Raw genomic sequence first — 24,290 nt, 5'->3', positions numbered from 1 at the left:
AGAAGATTCTTTTTTCTCTAATTTATTAAAAATTAAGAATTTAGGTACTATGTATTTATATACTATCTGAATTCCATATAAAAATAATTACTTTTAGATTTATAGTAATTGGATTGTCAGAAGGAAACCATATATTAATAAAACATATGGGACAGATAATTAGAAAATCTTATGGTCTTAGATTTATTATTGTGCATGAATTAATTTTTATTTACCTCGCCTACCCATTTGTAATTGATATATAACATAAGCAGTAAGCACCATTTGTGGTGAAACATACAGCTTTATCATAATTCTAAAAATGTATTTTATTTTATAGACATGCAGCTGTCTTGGTTGAAACTATTAAAAAGGGAATTCATGATGCTGATGCTGAGGCCAGAGTGGAGGCAAGAAAGTAAGTCGGTATAGTATATTTTTGTGACAGTTTAATCTTTTTTTAAAAAAACAAAAACAAACTGTACTGGGAGAATGAAAATATCAGAAGTGTCCAAGTGTTTTACTTGACTAGCCCTCCAGTAAAATTAAGAATGTGTTTTCTCCATTACATCTGTACTAGACGTCTAACAGCCTCCTACATATTGCCACTGATGTAGAATCATCAGTGTTCTTTTTTTGTCATAACCTATTCACTTTCATCATGAATAAAAAGAACTGTCATGTATCGTTTGTACTGTATACCTGATATTGTTTGAGGTACTTGTTGTATATTATTTTCTAATCCTTAGAATGATCCTCCAAAGATAGTGTTATCTCCATAGACGGCAACTGAAATTTGGACACTTCGGGGTTTGCGCAAGGCCACACAAACCATAAGTGGCACAGTAGGTTTTGTACTGAGATCTGCTTTTCTCAGCAGCCTTCAGTCTTCCCACTGGAACTTGTTCAATTTAGAAAGTGTTCACCTGACACATAGCAGATAATGCTGAAAACCAGTGGGCTTATCTTCATCCTTCTTGAATGTACATGTTACTGTTAATGTCTAATTATGTAAAGCTGTTCCTTCATCTGCTTTTCTTTTTTTTAACAGGACATATATGGGTCTTAGAAACCACTTTCCTGGTGAAGCTGAAACATTATATAATTCCCTTGAGCCATCTTATCAGAAGAGTCTTCAGACTTATTTAAAGAGTTCTGGCAGTGTAGCATCTCTTCCACAATCAGACAGGTCCTCATCCAGCTCACAGGAAAGTCTCAAGTAAGGTCATATAAATGATGATTACTAGTCTCTTCCTCTCCTCAACTCCCTAAAGTTTCATAAGTTGGATACTTGAATATCTGTTTGCTTTCACCTAAAGCCTTGAAAGAATGATAACTCTAATATACTTATTTATTTTGGTCTGCTGTTTCAAGAGTTGGATAGCTTGCCAGCATAATTCCTTCTCTTTGGATAAAGAGTTCTATGATTCATATTTTGCTTCAATATGTTTATGTCTGTAAAAGTCTGGGAAGCACTACATTTTTTTTAATACCACAAAAATAGTACTTATAATAAATAACCCATTTAATGGAAAAATTGTAATGGAGATTCAGAAGTTATCTTGAGAATTCTACAACACTATGTGACTGGTAAAAAAAAAAAAAAAAAAAAAAAAAAAAAAAAAAAAACTCTACTACTTTCCTTCCTAACCTCTGACACAGCTTAAAAATTCAGGAAATCCCTCAAGGGACAACATTATCTAGTATCTGACTTAGTTCTCTGTAACTCCATTCTCATCTTGATGTTGACTACCTCAAATCCTTACTGCTTTAGTAACCGTAACCCTGTTTTCTGTCTCTCTGGCCCTATGAGATTGCTGAAATTACTGATGCCTTCTCTACTTCCTAGCACTGGCCCTGTCCATCTTCGTGACCTCTTGCCCTGTGCCATGTATCTGCAGATTTCCCCTAGTGAAGAGCAGCTCAGAGAATGTCAGCCTAATTAGGGCGGGCATGGTAGCTCATGCCTGTAATCCCAGCACTTTGGGAGGCCAAGGTGAGCGGATCACCTGAGGTCAGGAGTTCAAGACCAGCCTGGCCAACATGGGGAAACCCCATCTCTACTAAAAATTAGCCAGACATGGTGGCGGGTGCCTATAATCCCAGCTACTCAGGAGGCTGAGGCAGGAGAATCGCTTGAACCTGGGAGGCGGAGGTTGCAGTGAGCTGAGATCGTACCACTACACTCCAGCCTAGGCAACAGAGCAAGACTCTGTCTCCAAAAATCCTCTCTGTAATTTTTTTCCTTTTGGGATCTTGACCCCCACAAAGATTGCTGGTTGCCTTGGCAACTCTGATGCAGAACTGGGACCAGGGTGAGACAAGTGGGCAACTAGGGTACAGAATTTAAGCAGGCACTCACTGGGTCATTCAAATACTGTACTAAAGTTCAGTTTCTTGTAGGTTTTCAGAATAAAAGCAAATACAATCTGATTTCAAAAATAATTATTGTAGGAATAATGACCTATCTAAACTTTTATTTAAATTTCGGTTTAAACTTCTGTTTAAATTTGTGATAAGTTCATCATCTGAAATGAGCTGTCTTTGTTGCTTTTGTTCTCTTTTTATTAACTATGCTCAAACTTTATACATGAATCACCTGAAGATCTTGTTAAAATTTGGAATCTGATTCAATAATTTTGGGGTGGGGCCTGAGATTTTTCATTTTTTGCAAGCTCCTAGGTGATGCTAAATGCTGTTTGTTCATGGACCATATTTTGAGTACAAAGGATCTAAAGGAAGATATTTTATGTTGCTCTAATATAACATTTTTAAACGTAAACAACTTTAGATTCTGTGAACCTTAAAGTGATCTATCTCAATCTAAGAGAACAATAATTTTAGGAGACACTTATAAAAATAATATAATGTTAGCTTAAACATTACACGGACGTTACAAGCTTACAACTTAGGTGAGAGAGGCTTTGGTTATGCTGAGTTGCCTATGTGCTAGTGATAACACTACCCCTTTCTTCTTCTAAGTAAAATATCTCAGGATACAAGTGAATAATAATAGTACTGTTATCGAGTTCTCTTTGGTGGTCACCATGATGTGTGTTGAGGAGCAGAGTGAACAAAGGCAACCTGATCTCTATTTCTGTAGAGCTTACAGTCTTTATTCACTGCCAGTATTTTATTTTTGCTTCATAACTAATTGAGACACCATTGATATATGATGATTGGGAGGAACTGTTCTAATGCGATTTGTAAAAGGAGAGTTAAAATTAGAAGTACCAGCTAGGCATGATGGTTCACACATATAATTCCAGCATTTTGGGAGGCTGAGGTAGGAGGATCACACTTGAGCCCAGGAGTTTGAGACCAGCCTGGGAAACATAGGGAAACCCAATCTCTGTTAAAAATTTAAAAATTAGCCATGCTTGGTGGCATGCACCTGCAGTCCCAGTAAACTTGAGAGGTTGAAGTGGGATGATCACTTGAGTCGGGGAGGTCAAGACTGCAGTGAGCCATGATTGTGGCACTACACTTTAGCCTGGGTGACACAGCAAGGTTTTGTCTCAGAAAAATAAAAACAAAAAAGAAATACTTCTCAACTTTCCACAAAATTCAGTAGTATTTTATTGGTTTTTATCAGAGGAATGTTAAATTGTCTTCTTACTAAAAGCATTTTTTATACCTTGCAGTCGCCCTTTTTCTTCCAAATGGTCTACAGCAAATCCATCAACTGTGGCTGGAAGAGGTAATTTTCTCTTTAAGTAAGAGTTATAACCTATTTTATCTTTAAAACAGTAGCCTTCAAACTCTTTTGATCTGCTCCATAGTGAGAAGATCATTTTACATGGTAACCCGGTACCACACATAATGCACTTTACCTGTATATGTATACATGTATACATACATAATATAACCCAAAGTTCCAGGAAGCCATACTTTCTTTTACTTGTGATACACTCTGCTTTCAGTTGTTTCATTTCTTCATAATGGCTTCTCATGATGCACTCAGTTGATTTTACAACTTATTAATAGGTCATAACTCACAGTTTGTAAAACTCCTGACCAGACTGCCCAACATGGGGAAACCCCATCTCTACTAAAAATACAAAAATTAGCCGGGCATGGTGGCACATGCCCATAATCCCAGCTACTCAGGAGGCTGAGGCAGGAGAATCACTTGAACCCAGGAGATGGAGGTTGCAGTGAGTCGAGATCGCACCACTGCACTCCAGCCTGGATGACAGAGCGAGACTCCATCTCAAAAAATAAATAGATAAATAAAAATAAAAAACTGAAAATCTAGGCAGAGAAATATTGAGAAAATTGCTGAAGACTTACTTGTGATTGAAACTGAGGCATTCTGACTTTAAAATACTTAATAGTACTGTCCATTTGGCCACTGCCTTTTTGTTGACCATTTGTCTTCAGATTAACTCACGATGGTCAGGTTTATATAATTTTCATGTTTTCAGTGATTTAAATGATACAGGTTACCTTTGCTTTGTCTTTCATAGTATCAGCAGGCAGCAGCAAAGCCAGTTCCCTTCCAGGAAGTCTGCAGCGTTCACGAAGTGACATTGATGTGAATGCTGCTGCTGGTGCCAAAGCACATCATGCTGCTGGACAGTCTGTGCGAAACGGGCGCTTAGGTGCAGGTGCCCTGAATCCAGGTTCCTATGCATCACTAGGTAAGACAACTGATTATGGAAAATTGTACCATGTTCTCTCCCTGATCTCTGTGAAGACAAGTTCATATACCTTAATCATTTCTATTCATTCTTGTTATTTAAGGATAGTCCATATGTTTAAATATAATTCTGTATTGGGGACATGCTTCTGAGGAATCTGAGCTACCTTGTTTCTCCTTTTCCCTTGTCCTCATCATCATCTTGATCAAAGCAACAATTCTTGAGTCCATGATTGCCTGTAGAGTTTTCATAACTGCACTTCTACCACGTCTAGCCACTAGTTTCTAAGGGGTTTGGGAAGGGAATTGGCCTTGTATCTAGCTTTCTTGTTTTCTTTCTCCTACTTCTCTTCTCTTATCAAGAATGTGAAGCCTTTTGGAGATCTGGGAGAACGGCAAAGCTCTGCTCTGTCTAACCAAACTCTAAACATATATTCCAAAACTCCATTCAGTTTGTTTTTTTCATGTTTTTATGTCCATCAAATTAAAAAGTTGAGGTTGGTTATCCGTATTGCATATCTCTTCATGCTTCATTTTTTTCTTTTGGGTAGTACTGGTGGAACACTAAGCAAGCAAATTGCCTGAACACAATACAGGTTGAGCATACCTAATCTAAAAAATCTGAAATCTGAAATGCTCCAAAATCTGAAACTTTTTGAGCACCAACATGGCACTCAAAGGTATTTCGAACCAAGGTGGGTGGATCACCTGAGATCAGGAGTTCGTGACCAGCCTGGCCAACGTGGCGAAACCCTATCTCTACTAAAAATGCAAAAATCAGCTGGACATGGTGGCTCATGCCTGTAATCCCAGCTACTTAGGAGGCTGAGGCAGGAGAATCGCTTGAACCCGGGAGGTGGAGGTTGCAGTGAGCCAAAATCGTGCCATGTACCTCCAGCCTGGGTGACACAGTGAAACTCCATCAAAAAAAAAAAAAAAAAAAGGTATTTCGGATTTTGGATTTTTTAATTAGCGATGCTTAGGGATACTCAATCAGTTAAGTATGAATGCACATATTTCAAAATCTGAAATCTAAAATGGTTTTGGCCCCAAACATTTTAAATAAGGAGGACTCTTATAGATTAAGGTTTCTTATAGGTTAAGAAATGCAGAGAATTTAGGTATGAATATAGTACATGATAAAGTTGGCACAGCTGCGTTCAGAACCGTGAAAAGGAGTAGATTATTCAGTAAATTGTGTTTAGACACATGGTTTACAATCTAGTATAAAATTAAGTTAGAACCATGTTACACATCATATAGAATTATATTCTAGATGATAAAAACATTAAAAACATAAAGCAACTTGATGAAAACATAATAGGTGAGTATTCCTCAAATCTCAGGTTGACACAGGAATTCCTATACATAAAAGCAAATAAGCCATGAAGGACAAAAATCTCTTGAATTTAAATCTAAAGTATGAAAATAAGAAATCTTAAGGAAAAACTAAAAGAGAAAAATATTTTGCCATATACTAGTAAAAAAGTTAAAATGTTGAGAAATTTTTCAAGTCCATTAAAAACAGATGAACTCTATATATCAAGAAAAGCATGTATCAGAATTGCCAACAAATACCAGAATAGATGTTGAACCTTAGCTGTAATCAAACAAATGCAAATGGATAGACCTATAACTATAACAAGAAAGTTAAGGGTAGTGCCTACTGTTTTCAAGAGTGTGGTAAAAAGGGCCTCATCAGGCAACGCTGATGTGAATTAGTGATGGGACACTTTTTCTGAGTTCCAATTTTGGAATTCCATGAAGCATTTTTAAATCAGAATTTTTGCCCCAGTAATTCAATGTTTACGTTTTTAAAAAGAATGTTCGTGTTTTTAATGACGTTATTAGCATCAACCTTAATGTGTAACAGAGGGGATAGTTGAGTTATATTGTATCCTTATATATGCTGTGCAGCCATTAACAAGTCATATTTTCAACAAAGATTGAATTATGCAGGTTACCAAATAGTATGTAGTAATTTCATCATTTTGTGTAAAATTATACATAGAAGAAGGACTGACGTGATATATTACAATGGTGTTAACGGGGTTGATTACTGCTTTTAATTTTCAGAAAACTTTTTGTTTCAAAGCATTACATTGCCAAGAATGCAAGGTTATTTCAGTATGTGAAGACCAGTCAACATATGTACCATATTAATAGAAGAAAGGACAAAAACGTCATGATCATCTCAGTACCAGCAGAAAAAGCATTTGACAAAATTAAACACCCTTTCATAATAAACATACTCAATAAACTAGGAACAGAAGTCATTTTTCTCAACCTGATAAAGAGCATCTTTGAAAAATCCACAGCTAACATCCTACTTGATGATTAAAAAACAGGATATTTTTCCCTAAGATCAGTATACAAGACAAGAATGTCCACTCTTGGCTCTATTTAACATTACCTTGGAGTAGTGTTAAATTGGAGGTGCTAGCCAGGGCAGTTAAGCAAGAAAAGAAATAGAAGGTATCCAAATTGGAAAGGAAGAACAAACTATCTCTCTTTGCAGAAAACACAGTCTTGTGTTTAGAAAATCCTAAGGAATCCACTATATATATGTGTGTGTGTGTGCGTATATATATATGAGCAAAACACATTACATTGAATATTATTTTTACAAGAAGAAAAGTACTGTATTTAAAGTGTTTTAATGTGCACTAGAAAGCCAATTTGGAACACTATTTTTTTTGCGAGAACCTATTGTTGTTCTTTAAGGTTTGAATTCCATGTTTCATTGTAAAAAGGAGAAATGCCACTACTTTTTTCTTTTCTTCATCTGACCCAGGTTCCCACTCAGGGACAATCAGATACCTGCCTGTGGCTTTTTCAGGGGTTGGATAAAGGATGTTCTCCTTCTTTTGCCTCCTTCCCTTTCTCCCTTTACCCCACCCTACCCGCTGTGTCTCATGTACCCTTCTTACACACATAAGACTGATATAAACTCTGTTTTCTTCTACTTTGAGCCTCACTTATTATGGCTATACATATATGGATTAGAGGGAGTGTTCTATTAGTTTTCAACACACACTTACTTGAGCACTTAGTTTTTGCTAGGTACCAGGGATCCAGAGGTACATGCTTCTAATACTGAATCTCTCAGTCTATTGGTAGGTTGCTGAAGGAGGAGCAGCTAAAAGTTTGTTGCGTTTTATGCATTTTGAGTTTGAGGTCCCTGTGAGACTTCAAACTGGAAGTTTTCAGTGGACCCTTGGTATACAGTAGTATATAGAACTTGGCAGAGAGGCCGGCATAGTAACTCAATACCGGTAAACCAGCACTTTAGGAGGTAGAGGCGGGTGGATGGCTTGAGCTCAGGAATTCAAGACCAGCCTGGGCAACCTGGCAAAACCACACCTCTACCAAAGCAAAAAATTAACCAGGTGTGGTAGCACGTGCCTGTGGGCCCATCTACTAGGAAAGCTGAGGTGAGGGGATTGCTGGAGCCTGGGAAGTCGAGGCTGCAGCCAGCCGTGATCACACCAGTGCACTCCAGCCTGGGTAACAGAGTGAGACCTTTTCACATTCTCCAAAAAAAAAAAAAAAAAAAGAGACAACAACAACTTAGCAGAGATCTGTGCTGATGATTAGATTAGATTTGGAAGTCATTAGATCATTTTACTTACTGTAATCAATATTAAACTCAGAGCATTCCTTCTTAAAGCAGTTGCTACTGGTTTTTGTTCTCTCTAAAGTACTGAAGTTTTTGGCAGCAGGGATATCATAAGTTTTTTGAAGTTCACCCTTTAACTTCAGCCTGTAGGGGAAGCTTGGTGGTAGGAAACAGGAATTTAAGTTAAGGTAACCTTGATGTATGAGTGCATATTTATGAATATTCTAGCAATTGAGTTTGTGGAATTGCTTGAGTGGAAAAGAAAATATAATTTCAATGAGGTCATATGAACGGAAGTCAGATTTTAGTTGGTTGATTGAGAAGTTAGAAAGAGAATCTGTACAAGTTATTATTATGCCTGATGGTCGAGTAAAGGGGTGAAAGAATGGTAAGAATTATCTGTGGTTGAAAGAACTTATCTTACAAGATTGGAGAAGTGAATTATGTTTGTATCCTAAGGTGGCAAGTCAGTAGAGATGGAAAAGTTAGAAGTTTAAGGATGAAGGGAGATAATTAATAGCTAAGTTGCTGTGGAAGGTGTGAGGAATGGGATATGGAGCATAGTCTGGGAGTTAGTCTTGAATGCGGAAGCGTCAGCCATTTCACTGATGTAGAAGGGAAGGAAGTGGAAGAGGTAGTAAATATCAGATATGATATTTTAGAAAGTTGGGCATTATGAAGAGTATGATTGGGGAGGTTGTTGTGACTTTCTGCCTGAAGATTCAGTCAGGATCATGTGCTAACAGGTGACTTGAAGTTTAGAATAGCCATTTGGGGGAAGTAGACACAAGAGGTGGGGCACTCGTGGCTGACATTTATTAGAGCAAAAGGATTTATTAGAGCAAAGAAAAAGACCTGTGAGATAGTCTGAAGGAGTCTAGACACAGGCTTTCAAAGTTTGTCTCCCAGAGATAGGGTTGAGGGGCTACTCCTTCCTCAAGCAATGAAATAGAGCAATGCAGGCAGGGCACAGTGGCTCACACGTGTAATCCTAGCACCTTGGGGAGGCCTAGGCGGGCAGATCACTTGAGGTCGGGAGTTTGAGATCAGCCTGGCAAACATGGTGAAACCTCGTCTCTACTAAAACTATGAAAGTTAACCAGGCGTGGTGGCAGGTGCCTCTAGTCCCAGCTACTCCGGAGGCTGAGGCACAAGAATCGCTCGAACCTGGGAGGTGGAGGCTGCAGTTCGAGTTGAGATTACGCCATTGCACTCCAGGCTGGGTGACAGAAAAAGACTCTATTAAAAAAGAAAAGAAATAGAGCAATGCAACATGTTCGCAGTGTTTCTGCCCAAGGAAGCTCACTTAAGATTCACGCTGGGGATCAGTAGGGGATTGGGAGTAGTCACATAAGGTACTCTGCTTGCACAACCAGCCACAATTACCAGAATCCCAGACTCCCAAAAAGAAAGGAGGTGTTCACCATAAATCACACTGTTTGCAAAAACAGCTTAGGCAAACCATAGCAGAGTTCTGTGTCCCCAGAACTCCCGCACACACACTTAAAATAACCTTATTAATATAGAGAGGATCCAAAATGATTACCAGAGGCCAGCCCCACAAGCGTACACTTCTTAAGAACAATATCAGTCCTGCTATGGTAAATCCTTTTAGCATGGGCACTAAACACCAAGTCAGATATTTATCCCAGTTTCTAATATTGCCAGTATGCATGACTTCATGGTTGTGTAGTTTTCTCTATGGGGCATCTCAAGTAATAGAATAGGGAAAGTGAGTTAGATTCATTCAGATGTGAAATTTTGTAGGGGCTGAAAGTTCTAAGAAAGGATATGGGTGGGGAAGCAACAAGGTGGTAAACAGAGGCTAATAATGAGAGGGCCTAAGTGTGGAATTTGGGGGTATATTATAGACAAGAGAGAAAAGAAACAAGGCCATGTGACTGGATGGGAAAAACTCAGACTAGAGCAGGGGATTGGCATGACGGCAAAGTCCAAGGCTAGGACATGGACCTCACTAACTTTTCTCTTTTTAGGCTAGTGAAAATAAGACTCATTATCAACTTTTAAAAAATTATCTACTTAATACATTAGGTGAAGTCTTGATCTCACATCTTGTTTAATTTCCTAGTCTGTTTAGTTGAAAACAAGCTTGATATATATGTCTGTGCTATGAATTCTGTCTTCTTAAAGAAAATGTTTTCTAGGAATTATAAAAATCATTTCTTCTAATATACTAAGTTTTCCTCTGTTCCTTGCTTGCACTTTCATCAAAGAGGATACTTCTGACAAGCTGGATGGTAAGAACTTCCTTTCCTAATTCTAAAGATTTTTATGGAACCTGGATTCTATATAATATCCTTGTTCATTCTTCTTATTTTCTGAAAATGTATTATTAATACTTCTTTAGTGATAATGTTAATGTAAAAATGGCTGCATAATTCTCTGAATAAGTTTGGGGTTATATCCCAGTCTACTCAAATACTAGGTTAACTATTTTGTTTTAACTTAACTACCTTAAAATGTTTTCCCGAGCTCTTAGAAGTACGCCTCTGAATATTCTCGATTTGTTAAGTCTTCGTAAAAAATATTGGATTCAGAAGAATGGAAAGAAATCTCCTAAGTCATTTCATTCACCTCTTTAGTCTACTAACTGATATGACAAATGACATATTTCATAAGTTCATATGATTGTTTTTGAAAATGAAACGCAAGTTACAGAGGCTGACTTTTTAAGAGGGCGTTGTAAACTAACATTTAGTCAAAATTGAACTTTAAACTTTGCCCTTTTAATTTCAATATTCAGTTGATTACAGTTTATCTGTAATGGCTTAGTTCAGTAACAACCCTGTATGATATTTTTTGTCTGATACTAGATAGTATGTTATCCACACTTTCCCTTCACTGCAGCAGATACCATAATGTTACCTATGAGCTTGACCTTTTTTAAATAACTGAAGATACTAAATCTGTATTTAGTATACCACATTATGAGATCTAAGAAAAACAGAGACACTATATATTTTTCTGTAAATTATTATGTAAATGGAAAATTGATCTAATATATCTTCTGTTTTAATGAGATATAACATTTATTAAACCTTGGGTTAGGTACATGACTGCTAGTTATATTAGTCTCTGCTTTTCTATATTATTATAATAAAATATTGAATGAAATGATAACCCATCAAGAGTTGGTTTCTATGTATCAAACCCGTTAGACATCCTAATATTCATATTCTGAATCTTTTAAAAACACTTTTGTCACTTTCCCGTTCAAAATATTTTCCTGTTTGGGTAGGAAATATCAGTCTATTTAAGGAGTCACTTCTGTTATATGATGTGATACTCTTACTGATGTTCAATCCTATGTTTAAAAAAATACACAGACATGTATATTATTGCCCTTTAGTAGTGAGTTATGATGTTTGTACTTAGTCATTTTTTTATAGATTTCATCGACATCTTAAGGAGTGCACATAAATGCTGAATAAATAGCTAATGAATTGGATTGATAGGTTTTTGCTTTGTAGATGCTTTGATGAAAATGGGCAAATGAGGCCTAGGTCATAGATTTTATTCCTATGTTTCTTAGTTAGCTTTTTCTGATTCCTTTATGGGCTACCTTTTGAAAATGCAGAGAAAACATTTCTACCCTGGAAAGAGCTATAAAATTTCATTTTCAAAGAGTAATTACAGAGTTACATATTTTGAAGGATTAATCTCTCTAATTTTTTATACCATTTCAAATTTTAAGAATGAAATATAGCAGACAAAAAATGTTTCCTATAGATTTTTGTTATTTTCGTTTGTCTAGTTTCAGCCTTTTTCTGTGTGCTGTGAATCATTGGATTTCCTCAAATTTTGTTTTTCTCAAAATGAACCTTCCCACAGTTAATTTAAGGCTGTCAAAAAGTTACGTTTTGCTTTTACCCTTTCATTATAGTGTTGGGTGGGGATTGTGAGGCAGGTCTTAATATCAACATTGGCAGAATTTGTTGAAATACTGTTTTATTTTTCTTATTTAGGAACAGCATCTGAAGATGGTAAGAATTACATATTTTGTTAGTAACACAAATACATCTACATTACTATTTTCATTGGTAGGAATTAAATATTAAAACTAAAATAGGCTAATTTCTTTGCAAGTCTTTATAATTTGCAGTGGTAGTAAGTTCTACATTTTATATTTGATTGTCTTAGTAATGTGTGGATCTTTTTTTTTTTTTTTAATTCTTCATCCTGCTAGTTTGTTTTGTACTTTAGATCATCTCATGCTGGAAAAACATAATTGCTTAACATGTTTAATAATACATAGTATAATGTAAGCATATAATTCATTTTTTATAGTAGTGCCATTAATGCTTTTCTTACTTGTTTGTGGTTTTTTTTATTTATGCCAATTCATTTATACTTTGAGAGATCATGCACCATTGCTTTATCATTGAAGTTTTAAATGTATTTACTTAGTCTGCTTTTAAAATATGTCTTCTACTTTTGAATCAGTAAGTGGGGAATTGGTCACAGATTCAAATTGAATTACACCAGAATTGCTACACATATCTTACTGAGTCAGTTCATCTTAAAAATCATTTTTATAGTTTTGAGTTTGTAGAAAGGAATTTAGTGTTTATATTCACTCTACCTGAAATCTGTCTTTTTAAAACCTCTGATTCAAAATATAATTTTTCCTCTAAGTGTTATGTGGATGACTATTTTTTGCAGTACAAAACTAGGATAAAAAAGTTATTTGGTCTCATGTTTACTCTGATATATTTAAAATAATTTTGTATTTTAAGTTTTAAATTGGAATACTCTATAAAAGTATGATCTCTGGCCAGGCGTAGGGGTTCACACCTGAAATCCCAGCACTTTAGGAGGCTGAGGTAGGAGGAGTGCTTGAGCCTAGGAGTTTGAGACCAACTTGGGCAACATAGTGAAAACTCATCTCTACAAAAAATTTTAAATTTAGCTGGGTGTGGTGGCACGCTCCTATAGTCCCAGCTATTCTGGAGGCTTAGGTGGGAGGACCACTTGAGCCTGGGAGATTGAGGCTGCAGTGAGCCATGATCATGCCACCGCACTCCAGCCTGGGCAGCAGAACAAGACTGTGTATCAAGAAATAAATAAGTAAAAATAAAAACATAATTTCTGGCACTGTGGAATTGTAATTTCAAATGTTAATATCAAAATAATTAACGTTCTCATTTCTTTGTTATATACAATGTAGATAAATTCTCCATTTCAAAAATAATAATTTGGTCATTTTGTTTTACTTTTTAGTCAAGAGAACTTTGTGTCCTGCTCAAAATAGACTGTAAAAGGGTGAGAGGCCTGAACCACGGGCTCATTAGGGGCCTTGAAGTTGATAGTATGCTGTATTCTACCAATTAAACTTATGGTTTTGATTTTGTTTTATTCCTAGTTCTTACCACTCTCTTATCTTTTCTCACTCATTTCTTAATTTTATGATATCTCCTTATTCTTTAAGGAGTTTTTATTCTTATTATGTAGTATGTTTTTTCCTAATTAATATGGTCATATTGGGCTAGCCAGTATTTCACCTATACCCTACAAGTTGTATCTTTTAATTTTAACTAAAAGTAGTTCTGAGCCCTTCTTTTTGAATGACAACCTTATTGATTCTGATTTGATAGTAGTTGAGACTCTTGCTTAAGAACACCAAAGTACCCTCCAATAATATATTCTGTCCTCACTTATTTTTATTAACTGCAGCTAACTTAAGCACTTGACAAACATGTTTCTTGTGGTTAAAGAGCCCTAGAAATAGAGTGAGGATGTTTGTGGCCTAGTTTTGTGGAGGAGAATGAGGCAGTGGTAGAGTAGAAAGGAGCAATTTGGGAGGTATGAAAATAAATATATTGAGAAAAATACCAACTCTTATGTGATATGTATTTCCTCAAATCATTTTCTAACTGAAATGGTTGATTGGAGGAAGAGAGCAGTGAACATGTCCATATACATGTGTAGTAATCTGATATAAAGAGATTAAATCTTTTGCCTAATTATATCTCTTCCTTCAGATCCCTTTAGAAGTACATTTTCAGTCAAAAGGATGGTTTGAATTGTTCCTAAGATTAGGCTTATATTTAAAACTGTAGGGTTGACTTGAGAATAATCTAAACTTCATGGAAACTGAAATTTCAGAATTGCAACTACCAATTGAGAAACAAGTGACATGCCTATGGTAATTATCTTAATGATAATTACTGGACTAATAAATAAACTAAGAATGTAAATCTTTTAGTTTGGTTCTTCTTATCCTTGAAGGAAAGTTAGCTTATTGTATAATACATAAAAACGAAATACTGTTCATAAAATTTTTAAGAGAAATAGAACCCGTAATTGATGATTACATTATTACAGAATTTGGCAATACCTAAAAATAGTGAGATTTTTCTCCCCTCTTTATTAAACATTATTATAGAAAAATGTTTTTAATTATGCAATTATTTTATTTCTCAGGCCGGGTGAGAGCAAAACTTTCAGCACCACTTACTGGCATGGGAAATGCCAAGACAGATTCTAGAGGAAGAAGTCGAACAAAAATGGTGTCTCAATCACAGCGTATGTATTGCTTATCAGCCCTCCTATATTTGTCACTATGTTAGGATAAGTGTGTTGCTTGTATATTACTGTATTAGACGATTGACCAGTGGATAAAGACAAAGCTAATTTTAAAAAAGACAAGCCACATACTGAGTTCTTGTTCTGTGCTTTAGGTTCATCATCACCTGACAAAAATGAAGGTATTTTTTTTCAATGTTTTGGATCAGTTGTTGTGCATGTATTGGAATTTTTTGAGTGGGTGTTGTCTTGTCTTTGGTGTGTTATTAGGGCTGCATCATTGATATCTGCCACTTAGAAAGAAAAACTTCATCTGCCTTACAAACTTTTGCATGGAGATATTTGAAATAGCACAAATCCTTAGCATTAAGGTGTTCACATTCTACTCAGACGCTAATGTAGAAAATTGTGCTTTTTAGAGACAAAATAATTGCCATATATTAGCATCAAAATATGGTTATATCTTAGGTAACATTATTCAAGGACAGATACATGGTATCTTATTTTCCCCAAAATCTATTAGATTATCTATTTTTGGTTAGCATTTTTGGCAAGTATATGCTAATTTATAGTGAGGAAACGTAATTTGAAATGACCAGTTCGGTTGCATTCATGTTAAATTTAAGATTTATATTTTTGCTCTTTCACTGGAAGCTGAGTTTGTCATTAGCGCGATTATTAAAAAGCACAATTTTGAGGTCTAGCTAAAACTAATCATTTATTTCTATGTTTCAGAATAGTAAACATATATTTATGACATTTTAAAAAACTATTTATTTATTTATTTATTTATTTATTTATGAGAGATGGGGTCTTACTCTGTTGCCCAGGCTGGAATAGAGCAGTGTGATAATAGCTCATTGCAGCTTCCAACTCCTGGGCTCCCACCTTTGCCTCTTGAGTGGCTGGTGCCATAGGCTTGGCGCCACTATGCCTGGCTAATTGTTTGTTTTAAGAGATGGGGTCTTGCTGTATTGCCCAAACTGGTCTTGTTCTTCTGGCCTCAAGCAATCCTCCCACCTCGGCCTCCCAGAGTGCTGGGATTACAGGTGTGAGCCACCATGCCTGGCCTCATTTATGGCATTATTAATTTAAAATCATTTGTTCCTCTTCCTTCTTTACCAAGAGATTTTCCTTAGTGCTTCCCTCTAAAACCATGACAGTTTTCTAGGGAAGTAATTGTGGGAGTTATTCATGTGCTTCACTATTTGTTTTTCTTTTTTTGAGACAGGATCTCACTCTTGTCACCCAGGCTATAATAGTGCAGTGGCACAATCATTGCCCACTGCAATCCAGGAACTCCAGGGCTCAAGGGATCCTCCTGCCTCAGCCTCTCAAGCGGCTGGGACTACAGGTGCATGCCACTGCTCCTGGTGAATTTTGTTTATAGAGGTGGTTTCCCACTGTGTTACCCAGGCTAGTGTCAAACTCCTGGGCTCCAACCGTGTTCCTGCCTCTGCCTGCCAAATGCTGGGATTATAGGTGTGAGCCACTGCACCCAGCCTTCTTGGCTATTTTTGAAAGAAATAAATGTAACTATTTTCTACCATTGTTTAGGTGATTTATTAGAATATGGATATCCTATTTGTTTGTTTTTAACCTGATTCCTGAATCTTGAAATCGGGAAAGAGAATGGGGCATTGAAGGGCAGGATAGTGATTACACAAGTCTTACCAACCAGATCCTTCTCTTTTTCCAAAGTCAGAAAATCCAGGCAGAGTAATGATTGGAGCACTCAAGAAGAGTCCTAAAAATAAGCGGAAGTAAATTGATTTGCAACTTGAAGGTTATTTATGAATAGGAAAACTTTTATCTCAACTAAATCAGTAGATCATATCATGTTCTTCCCTGATCTTGTATATTTTTAGAGTAACTTAATCTTTAGCAGTGTCGCATAGTAGTTAGAAGATGTGTTCTTCCATATGTGCTGCCCAGACCAGTATTAGCATCATTAGGAGCTAGTTAGAAATACACAATCTCATATGCCATTGCAGATCTACTGAATCCAGTCTTTAACAAGATCATCAAGTGATTTGTATCACAATTAAGTTTGAGAAGTACATACTGGTTTAGATCATGGACACTGGAGTCTGCCCAGGATTGAATACTGGCTCTTTGAGGTTATTTGAAGTTACTGTACTTCTATAATTTCATCTGTAAAATGAAGAGGATAATAGCATCTACATAGGATTGTTGTGAGGATTAAATGATGTAGCGTATTTAATATACATAAAATATTGCTTAGCTTTGAATAAGCACTATATATGTTAGCTAATAAAATTGTCATTATTTTTTAATTATTTTAAATTTAAAAAAATTTTAAATACTACAGATGATCCTTATTATTATTCTTAATCAAATGTCAACTGAATTTTAGACTGCTTTTGTGTACTTCTGTACCTTGTTATTCTTAGTGCCTTCAGTAAACAGATACATAAATAATGAAATTAGGAAAATTAAAGCATAAAGATAACAACCAGGAATTTCCGTGTCCATTGTCTAAGGATAAAAATTAATTGTGAGATATTCTTTTCTGAAACAATACTGAGGTTGATGTCAGGGCAAAGAGTCCAAGGGCTTTTTTTTAAAAAAATACTTAAGAGACCTCCTTTTCATGTACATTGTAAGTAAAGATCACTTCACTAGAAAACAGAATAATTTTTTGCATTTGGCTTTTCACTTTGAAACCCGTTCCATAGTCCTCCACATCTTCTCCTAAATTGTGAAAGCACAATAATTGGCTTTCTTAGACTAAATAGGACTTTAAGATTAGAAGACTTTCCCTCTGTAAAATCATTTGAGTTTTATAGTGGAGAGACTTTTGTTTGTTTGCTTGCTTACTTATTTGAATGACTATATGTTCCATTCCGAATTCTTTTGTAAAAAAGGTATTATGTAATTTGTATGCAAGTTTCTTTACAATATATTTGCACAGAAATATTACTGTGATCATCATCCTTACTTTGTCGTAAAGTGATTCATTAGGGCTTGCATGGTCTTACCGTATCTTTGTATCACAACTTAGAAAAAAAAAAGTCTCTCAGATCAAAGCAGGTGTGTTCTGATGGCTAACCAAAATAAATAAATAAATGGAGACTCAAAGGAGAGATCACTAGATTTATATTTATGACAGAATTGTGTCTCTTTTTCTGTTGGTAGTGGCTGGTTGTATACAAATGGTTGTACAGCCTGTCAGAAACTTTGTCTCCTCCCATCTTTTGTGTTTTTTTGGTGCATCTTAAGAAAGATGACATTTGTAGCTTTTTCATGTAATTTTTCTTCAGCTGTACAGTGTTGTAGTTGTTCCTTATAAGTAGTTTTAAATTAAATGTTTAATGAAAACAAACATTTAATGATTTTAACTGTCAGTAGTAGAAAAGCTGAAGAATTTACATTTACTGTTGCAATCTCATTTCATCTGCTTTGTACATGAGTGTCTGATTTCAGTTGATTAGCTTTAAAAACTACTAAATGTACTGCTTTTGTTAAAGACATCTGTGCTTTTGGGATTTTTTAAAGTTTGCTTTTTTTGCTTTAGAGTTTTTAGTTTTCTGAGAACTGACTAAAGCTTTCTTATTTCCATCTGCCATCCATTTAAAAACTGCTCCTTCCCTCTTCATGGATTATAATCCTTACCCTAATTCTGCCTTTACACTTGTTCAGGATCACAATCTGCTAATACCATTGGTGGTAAGAATCTATAGACTTTATGTGTGCATCTATTGTTTGATCACCTATTTTCATTATGAAGAATGGGTTCTATTCAGCAGAAATTCTTAACATCATAGTCTATCATTTGTAGTCATACTAGGGTAGAAATTGCCAGTTGTGATTTTTCTTTGGCCTTTGTCTTATTACCAGAATTTTGATTTGGTTTTTTTAATGTCACAAGTTAATACTGTGGATATAAACATTCAAAAGAAACAGGAGCTTTTGTCATGCTTTGAAATGCTATAAAAACTATAAAATGGTAGTTTGAAAACTTTAGGTAGCACAAGAGAAAATAGGTGTTCGATGCCAAGTTTTGCAGATATGGGTATTTTCTGGTAGCATGCTATTCCTTGGATATATCATGACACTTTTCATCAACTCTGGTTTTCCTAAAAGAAATAATTAGTGTTGGCGGCTCTTTACTGGGGAAGGAACCTTAGTATTTTTTCCTAAGTATGAATAATTCCAAACTGGGTCATAGGTACTAGAATTATCACACTCTTGGTGGGAATCAGGAGTATTGCACAGGAGAGGGTAATGATTAAAGCAAAATGAACACTGACAATTTTATTTCCTAGGATAGGGCAGGAATGAATTTAAATTTATAGAGTACACTTGCATAATTTTTAATAAATTCAGTAAATCTAGAGTAGAAAGAGAAGTTACTCTGTTTCTGAACTGCAAGTTTCTTATCTGCTGAATAGACCCACATTTCAAGAAATTCTGCAGTCTCTCCTACCAACACTTCCACCCCCCAAATTTATATTGGTTTTAATAGAATACCATATTGTATGTGCTCAGTTCATTATTTATACTTTTTATATTGTTGCGAGTTTTCTCATAAAATATTCCATTGGCCTATCTTGCATTGTGAGTTGTGGCATGTTGGGTGTTTGGATGTTTTTGGTGTGTCTGTTTAGTTTAGACACTGCATGGAGAAAACAGGTTCCTTATATGAGTATCCTTAAGGTTATAACTGAAAGAAACTGGATTTAAAGATTCTTCACTTGAAACATCATGAAACATTCAAATGAGCTATTTTAAAATACACTTGAATAATTTCCTTAACAATAATTTAGAATTCCTTCTATACAGATAATAAATTGTTAATTGCATTGGAAGCACTGCTTTGTTTTACAATATTGTTATCACTAATAAGAAATAAGTTTCATTTTGTATGCTGGTAAAGTTTAAGAATTAAGCAGGAATATAAATTGTATTCAGCAAGACCATTCCAAGAAAACTGTAGTAAGAATCACAAACCGCCAGCCCATGGACCATGTGTAGTCTGTCTCCATTTATGTATTATTTGGCCTATAGAATATGATAAAAATCTGGAAATATCAAAGCTTTCATTTTTGAAAAATCCCAAGACCTGTCCACTATCACCTCAAGACACAGGTGGCTTAGAACTAAAAAGTCACCTCTCACTCTAGGAAAGGGCAGGCACTCCCCTCTTGATCAGTCGTCTTACTACTCCCTGCTTTACACAGTGCCCCTCGCTTTTTTGACATCCTGTGCTTGTCCCCATTGGCATTTGAGTCTCTGTGGAAATGAAGCCTGTTTGGGTAAGACTGTATATCATGTAATTGTACAGTCCTCTTACTGGGTAGAAGTAGTGCCCATGAAGGGAAAAGGTTGCTTTCATGAAGATTAATTTAACTGCAACTTTAATTTTTCTGTTACTCTTCTGAATCTACATTTAGACTATATCTTGGAGTTCTTATCTAGTCCGTTTTTCTATTCAACCTAGGCATAAAGTGCTTTGATTGACAGGGAGCTTATCTCCTTAAAATTTAACCCTTGCATTTCTAGTTTAAAAACATGTTTTTAAAGCTTTTTAAACCCATGCACAGTCTCTGAAAAGATTTTACTAACTCTGCCTGTGTTCCTGACCACATGTCCACCTTCCAAAATGGAAAATTACTCATTTGAAAAGAGACCAGGCGTGGTGGCTCAGGCCTGTAATCCCAGCACTTTGGTAGGCCGAGGAGGGCAGATCACGAGGTCAGGAGTTCGAGACCAGCCTAGCCAACCTGGTGAAATCCTGTCTCTACTAAAAATACAAAATTTAACCAGGTGCGATGGCAGGCACCTGTAATCCCACCTACTCAGGAGTCTGAGGCAGGAAAATCGCTTGAACCCGGGAGGCGGAGGTTGCAGTGAGCCAAGATCGTGCCACTGCACTCCAGCCTGGGTGACAGAGCAAGACTCTGTCTCGAGGTGGAGGGGACGGAAATAAAAGAAAAGAAAGAAAAGAATCTGATTCATTTGATGTTTTCCCCTTACTCCCTTTCTACCCTTAGAACTTCTGTAACCCAGAATGTCACTACCCAAGAGCACTCTGTTATTTGAAGACAAATAGCAAAAAGCAAGTTTCTTTTTCAGCTGGCCCACTTTTGTCAGCATTTAAAATTTAATTGTGTTAAGTTTAAAAATATGTCTCATAGTAAGACAGATAGCTTTGCTGTACCCATTCAGAGAAATCTCAGCAGGCAAACTATTTAATTAATGACCACATATGTGACAGTGGTCCCATAAAATTATAATACTGGGAAGGAGGTGAGGAACAGAAGACTACGTATTGGGTACAGTGTACATTGTTCAGGTGACAGGTGCACCAGAATCTCAGAAATCACCACTAGAGAAGTTATTCATGTAACCAAACACCACCTCTACCCCAAAAACTATTTGAAATAAAGCCTTAAAAAATTATAATACTGTACTTTTATTGTACCCTTCTGTATTTAGATATTTTTAGATACACAAATATTTACCGTTGTGTTACAGTTGCCTACAGTATTGCTAATGACATACTGTATAGGATTTGTAGCCTAGGAGCAATAAGCTATATACCATATAGCCTAGATCTGTAGTAGGCTATACCATCTAGGTTTGTGTAAGTACACTGTGATGTTCACACAATGATAAAATCACCCAACAACACGTTTCTCAGAATGTATCCCATTGCTAAGTGACATACGACTATATAGCTTGTTCACACAGAACATGATAACCAAATGAAATGGATTGTCAGATAAGTGATTTCTTTGGAAATCTTCTATACCATTTGTGTTCTAAAAATTGTGATGATACTGTCCTTATTAAACATAGTGTCTTATACCTCCAAAACTCGAAGTATATTTAGGTGATTTACCATTCAGTGCTCATATATGTAGTATACCTTTTTTTTTCCAGGTTATAATTATATTTAAATCTTCCTTGGTCTGTTTCCTTTGAGCGTAGAACCTGTCATACTATCACAGTTTTCTCTGTATTACCAATATTTCTTGAATTTTTATCCTTTCAGCAAATTCTCTTGGTGTTTAATCTTAACATTTGTGTATGTGTTTGGTGTTCAGCTGGTAGCCGGTCTGGGTCTCCAGGAAGAGTTCTGACCACAACAGCCCTGTCCACTGTGAGCTCTGGTGTTCAAAGAGTCCTGGTCAATACAGCCTCAGCACAAAAAAGAAGCAAGATACCACGGAGCCAGGGCTGTAGCCGAGAGGCCAGTCCATCTAGGCTTTCAGTGGGTAAGATTGTTTTTTGTTGTTATGTGAGACGTGACCCTTTTTAAAATTTTTTAATTTTTTTCAGGCTTTGGCAACATTGAAGACTTTGGAATACAATTAGGCACTTACAAATTGGAAGAAAATAACTTAAAAATTCAACAGTTGAAGAATAGGTTCTGAGTTGAATTAGGTATCTTAAACGTGTAATTCAGGGCCTGGCGCAGTGGCTCATGCCTGTAATCCCGGCACTTTGGGAGGCTGAGTGGGGCGGATCTCTTGAGGTCAGGAGTTTGAGACCAGCGTGGCCAACCCCCATCTCTACTAAAAATACAAAAATTAGCCAGGCATGGTGTTGCGTGCCTGTAATCTCAGCTACTCGGGTGGCTGAGGCAGGAGAATCTTTTGAACCCAGGGTGAAGGCTTCAGTGAGCCAAGATCACACCACTACACTCCAGCCTGGGCAACAGAGACTCTGTCTCAGAAAAAAAAAAAAAAAAAAACCCCAAAACAAAACAAACCCTGTAATTCATAGGAGCTTTGAAAAATATAGCTAGTACTTTAAAGGAAAAGGTTATTGTGAAATTTTATAACATATTTATCACATATACACATATATATATACAGTTGCTTGTATATTTGACATTCGTGTTATAGTTCAGCCCTATTCAAATACTAGTAAACTTTAATATTTTCTCTGTGTATTGATAGAAATGACAGTCGAAGCCAGCTTAAACAATAAAAATGGATTTATTGGTTCTTTTAAGTTTGAAGATTGTACAACCTTCAGGATTGATTGATTAACGTTGCTATGATGAACCCAGAATCTGTCTATTTTCCCTTTCTCTCACTCTCCCTTCCTTCTTTTCTGCTTTATCAACCATGTTGCTGGCTTTGTCCTTAGGATAGCTGCTGCTTGATACATCATTTCCAGGGCAGAAAGCCCCTAATAATTCCAGTTCATTTTTAATAATTTTTTATTGTTTTAAGTCTTTTGCAGATTGCCTATGTAACTTTAAAAATATTCTCATATTTAAAGAAAATACTCACATTTCTGTTTCTTGTTTCATCAACCTCAATCAGTATCTCAACTTCCATACTTTTCCTCCCTTCACCTTCCACTCTTAGAGTTATCAATTTTTATATTATTAAAGTTTACACTTACATTTTCTTCTGTATCCACAAGCAAGTCTTATGTATTTGTTCCATAGGTTGGCTTTAAAAGATGAAAAGCTATAAATGACATATACTGTGTTATGAGTAAATGAATGTTGTTTGCAGCCAAGACACATAGTGTACTGTGAACCCATTTCTTCCCAAAGGTACACTGAGTGTTAGGGATCACTTGAAGGAGAATGTTCCTGTTATAAGGAGATGAATTCTTTTCTCTTATATTCCTACCAGTTACTTACAATTATGCCACGTTTTCATTTGCTGTGTATATAGAAAGTGACTAAGAGTAATGTGCACTTCTCATATCCTTTAGTATTGCTTTCCCTTCAGTATTGCTGAAAGGAAATATGCAATTCTTTATTTTTTCCAGACTTTCTTTTCAGTACTCTCTGGATTAGTTACTGTCTAGGCCTCTTGCTCAGCTATCTTCTTGAGATTCCCATTTGCTGCTTTCCTGGTTTGAATCACTCCCTCCTGGATCCTCTTTCTCTTGCTTTGCTCTTTTGCTTTGCTCATACACATTCTCAAGTAAATTCCTTAGAAATTGTGTGTAGGAGTCAAGCTTTTTGAAACCTTACTTGTCTGAGAATGTCTTTATTCAGTAGATGGCACAGATTTCTTTTGGGCATACAGACTTTGAATTACTGTTCCTAGCACTTTTCATTTATTCTGTGCCTGGTATTTGGCCCATGAGCCTCTCAAGTTTTCATCTAACTAATTCACTTCTTTTTGTTTTCCAGACATTATTTTAAATTCTCTGCTCCACCTTTAGTCAGTTCTTCGCCCCTCTTTATTGTTTCTTTCTTTCCATATTTGTGGGCTTTTCATTTGTGAGGAGATGAGAAAAAGAATGGGAATTGAAAGCACTGGCTTATTTTTTCCTCCTTTGTTTTTGTTTGTTTTAGAGACAGGGTCTCGCTCTGTTACCCAGTCTGGAGTGCAGTGAATGATCATAGTTCACTGCAGCCTGGACCTCCTGGGCTCAAGCAATCCTCCTGCCTCATCTTCTTAAGTAGCTAGGACTACAGGCATGTGCCACCATCCCCAGCTAATTTTTGTAGTGAGACAAGGTCTCACTATGTTTCCCAGGCTGATCTCGAGCTCCCGGCCT

The 24,290-nt window shown here is 36.1% G+C and overlaps 1 protein-coding gene across 6 annotated transcripts in view; it reads left to right on the top strand.

Annotated features, from left to right (window-relative positions):
- CLASP2 (cytoplasmic linker associated protein 2) overlaps positions 1-24,290 on the top strand; it is a 233,029-nt gene that overhangs the window by 106,860 nt on the left and 101,879 nt on the right. For all 6 annotated transcript variants that reach the window (XM_023214684.2, XM_023214682.2, XM_023214679.2 and 3 more), the window contains 6 exons: positions 320-397; positions 1,031-1,198; positions 3,624-3,679; positions 4,449-4,622; positions 14,685-14,786; positions 21,860-22,030. In XM_023214684.2, coding sequence (XP_023070452.1) covers positions 320-397; positions 1,031-1,198; positions 3,624-3,679; positions 4,449-4,622; positions 14,685-14,786; positions 21,860-22,030 — 749 coding nt within the window. The remainder of the gene's footprint in view (positions 1-319; positions 398-1,030; positions 1,199-3,623; positions 3,680-4,448; positions 4,623-14,684; positions 14,787-21,859; positions 22,031-24,290) is intronic.

The sequence above is a fragment of the Piliocolobus tephrosceles genome, chromosome 2 (genome assembly GCF_002776525.5).
Source record: "Piliocolobus tephrosceles isolate RC106 chromosome 2, ASM277652v3, whole genome shotgun sequence".
NCBI classification, from domain to species: domain Eukaryota; kingdom Metazoa; phylum Chordata; class Mammalia; order Primates; family Cercopithecidae; genus Piliocolobus; species Piliocolobus tephrosceles.
This window is presented reverse-complemented; position numbering and strand designations above follow the sequence as displayed.